Source organism: Motacilla alba, chromosome 7 (assembly GCF_015832195.1).
Source record: "Motacilla alba alba isolate MOTALB_02 chromosome 7, Motacilla_alba_V1.0_pri, whole genome shotgun sequence".
NCBI classification, from domain to species: Eukaryota; Metazoa; Chordata; class Aves; order Passeriformes; family Motacillidae; genus Motacilla; species Motacilla alba.
Genome location: NC_052022.1, coordinates 11,661,295 through 11,668,052, shown reverse-complemented (window position 1 = coordinate 11,668,052; position 6,758 = coordinate 11,661,295). Strand labels below are relative to the sequence as shown.

General features: G+C 45.5%; 1 protein-coding gene across 40 annotated transcripts in view; it reads right to left on the bottom strand.

Annotated features, from left to right (window-relative positions):
* Positions 1 to 1,147: 1,147 nt before the first annotated feature.
* Positions 1,148 to 6,758, bottom strand: part of CLASP1 (cytoplasmic linker associated protein 1) — a 176,195-nt gene continuing 170,584 nt past the window's right edge. For all 40 annotated transcript variants that reach the window (XM_038143229.1, XM_038143228.1, XM_038143230.1 and 37 more), the window contains one exon: positions 1,148 to 5,205. In XM_038143229.1, coding sequence (XP_037999157.1) covers positions 5,119 to 5,205 — 87 coding nt within the window. In that variant the 3' untranslated portion in view covers positions 1,148 to 5,118. The remainder of the gene's footprint in view (positions 5,206 to 6,758) is intronic.

Below are 6,758 nucleotides of genomic sequence, written 5' to 3'. Positions count from 1 at the left end.
AGGTCAGGTCAGTCAAACAGGACCTGCCTTTCACAAACCAACGTTGGCTGGGTCTGGTTCCCCGATTGTCCTGTACAAGCCTTGTGATGGCACTCAGGAGGATCTGCTTCATGCATTAAGTACCTCAGCCTTTCCCTCATCCTTTGTCACTAAGTTTCCTGTACATCCAATAAAGGATGGGGATTCCCCCTCTGGCTGTTAATTGCTTATTGTCTTTTACAGCAGTAGCCAGATTAAGTTCTAGCTGGGATTCAGCCCATCTAATTTTCTCTCTGCATAACCACACGGAAAGTGTTCTGGGAAGAAGCCAGGGTTACTGGGCAAGGACGGACCTTCCCTCCTACTGTTCTGGCACACAACAGAGTCAAAAAAGACCCTGTCACCACAGGGGCAAGATCTGCAGCAGGGAGAGCCACCACTGTCCCTTGCTCCCAGCCCAGACCCTGAATCCCAATGCAGAAGGGTCTCTGGGCTGACGTGGCAGGGCTTGGTGACAGTGAGGAATGTCAGTGCTGCTGTTCATGCTCTGTGACACTCTCCATATATTCTTCTGTCTAGGAATATTCAAACCAAAAGCCTCCCCTACAAAATCTGAACCTCTTGTGCACTCCTGGCTTCCTTGCTCCCAGCACAAGGTGTTTGAGGAGCTTGTGCCTTGACCACCAAGGTAAAAATCATCCCTTAGGGAACACTCATTTCCCAAGTAGAGCACAGCTTCACTACAGGTTTTTAAATTGTGATGAGCTGCTATTCCCACAGGAAAGCACACAAGTGCTTCAGTGCTCAGGCTGCCCAGACAATTCAAATTCAAGTTCTTTGTCATTTGGTACCAGGCACACAGACCCAGTTCTGCTGTGCAGTTCCCAGCATTCCTTCACTTCCCCAAATGCTTCATCACCCAAATATCTACAGCCACGTATTTTAAAACCTCTGTAATTCTCTCAACAAGCTTCAGAATACAGGTATCTTTGAAGCCCTTCCTCCTTGAGTTTGTACAACATGACTTTGCACAACCATCAGCTTTCAAACACAATTGTGGCCAAGTAAGACCAAATCATTTACAAGCACAGGTTGGAATAAGGAGCTGTGTTGGGCAGTGAATTACTCTGACGTTTCTCCCCCAAGAAGAAACCCAACTTCCACTTACTCTAGGGCAAACTCAAAAGGTTTTATTTTAATTTTTTTTTTTTAGCAAATTCTATCACGTAAATGTTAACAAAAAACATCTGTACAATTGCCATGATACACTCAAAAGTGAAACAAATAAGATATAAATACAGATATGGATGTAACATGACAAAAGCGGAAAAAATAGAAAAAAATACATGCGCATGAACACGGTGCCAACAAAGTCATTTCTCATGGCTGGCATTTTTCAGAGCGTTTTTTACTTCCCATTTAAAACATTGTTAGCAATGTCCTGCTGTGTACTACAAAGGTCTATTTTTCTGTCCCTTAATATGTAATATTATGCTTGATAAATAAAGGGGTGGGGAGAAAAGGTTCTGATGACAAAGATGCAAGTTACATTACTTATACAGGTTATTGGTAAGCTAGTAATAAGCAATTAAAAAGACAGTCTTGTATTGTATTGTAATCCAGGCAAGCACACATAGTGTACCTTAAGAAAGCCACATGCCTCGGTATTTCTGAACTACATGAGAACTACAGTACGTAGACCTGTGGGGCAGATGGAGCCGGGATTTGCCCATGCCCACGGAGCACTGGTGCAGCCAATGGCAGAAAAAACATCCACATCTGAGATTTCAGCAACCTTGCAGCCAAGAGCTGCTGTCTGCTGAGAGTTTTCTCCCATTCAGATTTTTAAAGCATGGTGGGCAAAGAAAATACACTTTTTTCTTTTTTTTTTCTTTTTTTTTTTTTTTTCCTTTTTTTTAAAGGTACGAAAAATTGAAGCCCTGCATAATGGGCAGCAAGAAAAAAAAAAGGCAGCTGCAGTAGGTGGCTACTGCCAGGAGAAGGTGAACACAAGCTTCACCGGAGCAGTGAGGCACTGCAGCATGCAGACCTTCCTCTGCAAGCGTGCGTGGACACTGTGATTTGTAGCCAGAGAGACCTTTATGCTTGCTGAAGAGAAAACAAGATGATTGTACAGCTTGTTGAAGTCAAAACTGGAGATCAGAGAGGTGACATTCAGAGCTAGCCCTTTGAGCACTTCAAAGGAAACACAAAATAAAAACTGGGTCATGTTCAACATACTAAACGACCCTACTATGTACATTGATGATTTATAAATACCTAAGCAGAATGCTCCTACTGTGTCCAGGTAGAACATACCCTAGAGTACTCAAAGATGGACAGTCCTCAGCTCACGCAATGCAATTAAGTAGCACATTAATGAGCATCTGTTGATGAACAGAACTGAATCTGATTCAGGAAGTCAGGCTGATTCCCCCTGCAGCCCCTCTGGTGCCAGGGGCTCGGGAAGCGCAGGCTGGCCGCAGGCGCCTCTCGAGGACGAGCTGGGACCCCGGCCGGGGACGTTACAGTGCGTTCACTCTCAGTGCATACCGACAGGATTTTATAAAGCCTATAAAATCATTTGGGAAGGAATTTGATTCCTGGAGATTTGCTACAGTGTGCCATTCAATGGAAAGGAAAAAAATCAAAACCAACAAACAGCAAATGATGATAGACCAAGCTCCATCACAGCTGGGAGGGACTAACACCACCTGGTCAGCTATGCTGACCTTCTGAACCCCAGAACTGGAACAGAAGATGCTGAGCTGAGATGGGGAGAAAGAGAGGCATAAATACTAAGCAGTTAAGAGCACAATTTAAAAAAAAACCCAAAACAAAAAACCAACACCCCCCCAAAAAACCTAGCCCACTACTAAAAATTCAAACAAGACAGCTTAACTGCTGCCAACAAGTCAACTGAGTATTTCCTCAAAAGGAAAAATAAATTTGTGTTAAAATCAAATTTGAAGCATTCAAAAAATTTTTAAAAGAGCATTCTAACAAGCATACAGAAAGATGTGGAAAAAAATGGTCCAGAGAAAGGCAGACATGAATCATGGAGCAGCCAATCTCCCCCCTTTAGTGAGGATGGCTTTTCTGAGCCTGCAGAAAGACCCTGGGGGAATCCCCCACCCCAGGAAAGCACACGGTTTCTCCTGCCATAGCATTACTGGTTGGGAAAGATGAGGGAATTTGCTGAGCCCTGCAGCCAGCAAAAGCCTGCACACGTGTGTACCAGGAGCAGGTCACCTCTCCTGCTCTCAGGTGAGCAGGGAAAGGGACCAACAAGCTTTACAGCCCAGTGACACATAGTCCCCCACCAGCCCCAATCCCTCCTGAGAAGAGAACTGGGAGAAAAGCTGGCACCAAGTGTCAGCTCCCAGCTTAACTCCTCAGGGATGGGGTTGAAACACAGAGGGATAATTGATGGAAGGGGCTTTACCCTCCCCTGCTGCAGTAATGGAGTCTCATGTTCTCAGTATGCTCCCAAGATGTCCCCGCAGCTCCCTAAAGCTGGAGAGACTCCAGGGCACTGAGAGCAGCCAGGGAACACATCCATCACCACAGATGCAGCCATAAGCTGCAAGTCCATCATCCTCTTGCATCACTGGCACTGGAGGCAAAACCCCAGCTGGGATCCAGGGCAGGTTTGGGGTGGGCATGCCCATCAGCCAGGATCCAGCCCAGGGCCAAACACAGCATGTTAATTAGCAACCTCCTGCCTTCCCTGTTTACAGACAGAGCCAGGGGGAGCTCCCCCTTTGCAGAAAGAAGGGTCTCTGTTCAGGGAAGGGCAGTGCTGTGGGGTATTTGATTGCTGCTGGTTTGCCTCTGACCTGGTCTGTGTCATTAGGCTGCAAACACCTCACCCGGAGCACCCTGCTGCCAGCAGTGCCCAGTGAGGGACCCCCACTCTTCTGAAATGCAGAGCACTCAGCAAGCCTGTGCATGGAGATGGCACAAAGGAGGCTTCTAAAGGCAGTTAACAGCACTGCAGGGTCTTCAGGAATAGGAGGGGCTGTGGCAGGCAACCAGCACTGTCCCAGCTGGCTCAGAGGTGCTTCCATGTGGTATTTCTGTTCAGATTCAGACACCCTTTCTGTCCTCTGGGATGAACATTTTGCCCAAAGTGCAAAGGAGCTGCGGGGACAAAGCCATCCAGCATCAGTGGGTCAGTCAGAGCAGCAGATCAGCCCTTTGATGCTACAGATTTCAAGGAAAACAGCTGGCACTGAAGTACAGCTCTGCCAGCTCCCACTGCCCACCCACTGACACACTCAGAGCCTAACCCAATCCCACCCACCCAACTCCACTATCCTATTTGCAGACATCGGTCCCAGAACTGGGTCTCGGGTTCCCTTTGGGGAGCAACAGGTAACCTGGAGAGTCTTTTGAACATATGAAAGAGCCAAATGGGTTGAGAGGGGACAGTATTTACAAAGTCAATGAAAAGAGGAAGAGCCCAGCTGTTACGCACAGCACAGCTGGCTGGATAGCAGTTACAGAGAGATCAGCCCATCCGGGGTCTGTCAGAACTATGTACAAAACTCAGATGTTTAAAAAGAACCTACTTTCATTACTCACTTGGTATCTCTCAGTATTAAAGCATCTGAAGCTGGAATCACAGCCACACCTGCAAAGATCTCCCCATGGAGGGCCCTGCAAGTCAGGCAACAGGGAGTACAGAACAGGAACACAAGACTTGAAAGAAGAGAAGGACACAGCCAGAATGGGTGAGGGGAGAGAGCAGGTAACTAACACACAGAAACCAAAACTGGGTATCAACTAAACCAACAAGATTTGTTCGACTTTTACATGTGCCCAGGTTCTTGGACTCAGTGTTAGAATGCTAACCTAAACATATTTCTGAGATTTCAGCAGGCTATACAAATATGTTTAAGTATGGCTTTCCGATGTTCACTTTTAATGAAGACTGCGACACAGACCTTGCTTCCTTTACATTCAACACCAGTAAGATTCTACATAAAAGCTTTGAAGGGACTAAAATACTGATTGCAATAAATATCTGCATGGCCTCCTTAAGCTGATGGAGCGCGCCAGTGAAGAGTAGCAGAAAGGTCTCTGAGAGGCACCGTTGATTGCTTCTAAGTCTACACACATGTCCACAGATCTCCATTAACTGTGCGTTGAAACATCTGAAGAGGAGCTGCTGTTGCTGTTGGTGGTCTGTGCCCTCTTTATATACAAGTTTAGTAGCTTCATCTGAAAGAAAGAAAGAAACATCAGGAGAAGATGCCAGAAAAAAACAGAGGGGGAAAAGCTGACTGCCAACATAAAAACTCTCATTTGTGGTGAGCTGACACTGGGCACTCTGGAGGAAAAGCAAGAAAACTGACCATATTTCAGAACAGAGACAAGAGGCTATGCCCAGTCCCATTGAAGTTACAGACAGAATAAATGGGATTTAGAAAAGCCTCTTGCATTTCACTTCAGCAGCCATCAGTTCACAGACCTCAATCCTGCAGCCAGGCCAGGTCAAGCAGGATTCCCACAGAGGTCAGTGGGGCTGCAGGCACACTGGTGATCCAAGAGCCAAGGGTCTCCCTCCTAGGAAACACCCTGAACTTTCCCTGTTTTATAAAATGTTCTTTTCCAATGACATTATATCTTCACTAATGTGGTACATCTAGTGCAATTGCAGTTGTTATGACTATATACTTCCCTTGCACGGATTTGTTTTCTTTTCCCTCCTTGCCACCTAAACTCCAGATCCTGTAATGACTCATGTTTACATTTAACTTCAAACAGGCAGGCAGTCTGCATAAACCCAGAAGAATTACTTACATGTTTATAGTTAGTGATGTGGTGGACTATGTTTGTGGCACCTAGGATACTGGAATAATAAAGCCTATACAACATTTCATAGGGGAATTTCCTAACATCCCAAATATAAAGAGGTAAACCTCAGCACACACAGCTGTCTCTGCAGAGCAATTTGAAGGCACAATTGTAATTTGTTTAGTGACAAGACAGAAATAAAATCCAAGTGTTTTTAGTCTCAGATTGTTTTGGCCTATATCACACTTCCTTACCCACAAAAGAAATTATGCCTTCAAAATGACAGAATGAAGCCCTCTGAACAAAGCAGCTATTTATGTGCACAGATTTGTTGCAGAAACAAAACCTGCAGAATTCATCTTAAAATTGCGTAGAAATCTTTGGAATGAAGACTTAAAACAGCAGAAAAAAAACTGTGGTGGCTTGTTGAGAGCTCTGAAAAGCAATCAAACACCAACACAAAATTCTTGTCTGAAGGACGGAATTGAATTAAGGGCTTGGTTTCACTTGCAGCATCAGGTCAGAATTTGAGTTTTGCAGCTAGTCTGACTCCGAGGTACAAAGTCCTTTGAAGGGTCATTTGAGCTTGCTGTTGTCCCAGAAGGAAAGGGACACATGTGCCCTGCTGTTGAGTGAAGCTTTACCTACATTTCTACCAGCCCTAATCACAACTTGCTGCTGAGAGGACCTGCTCTCCCACCATCCCCAGGCATTCCCATCACTCTCTGCACAAGGATGCCTGTGTGGCCACAGAGCAGACTAAAAGCTATGTAATTTGTATTACAGATCTGGTTTTCAGCCAGAGCAGCCAGCTGAGCCAGCTCACTGCACAATCACCTCTGGATGTAATGCCAAAGGAGGAAGGCAAATGTGGCTGGAGAAGGACCTGCTCAGAGGCAGCTTGCAGTTAAACAAGATCAAATGTATCAATCAAAACCAATCTCCAAACACCATTCACATTTTCTAAGTGGGATTTC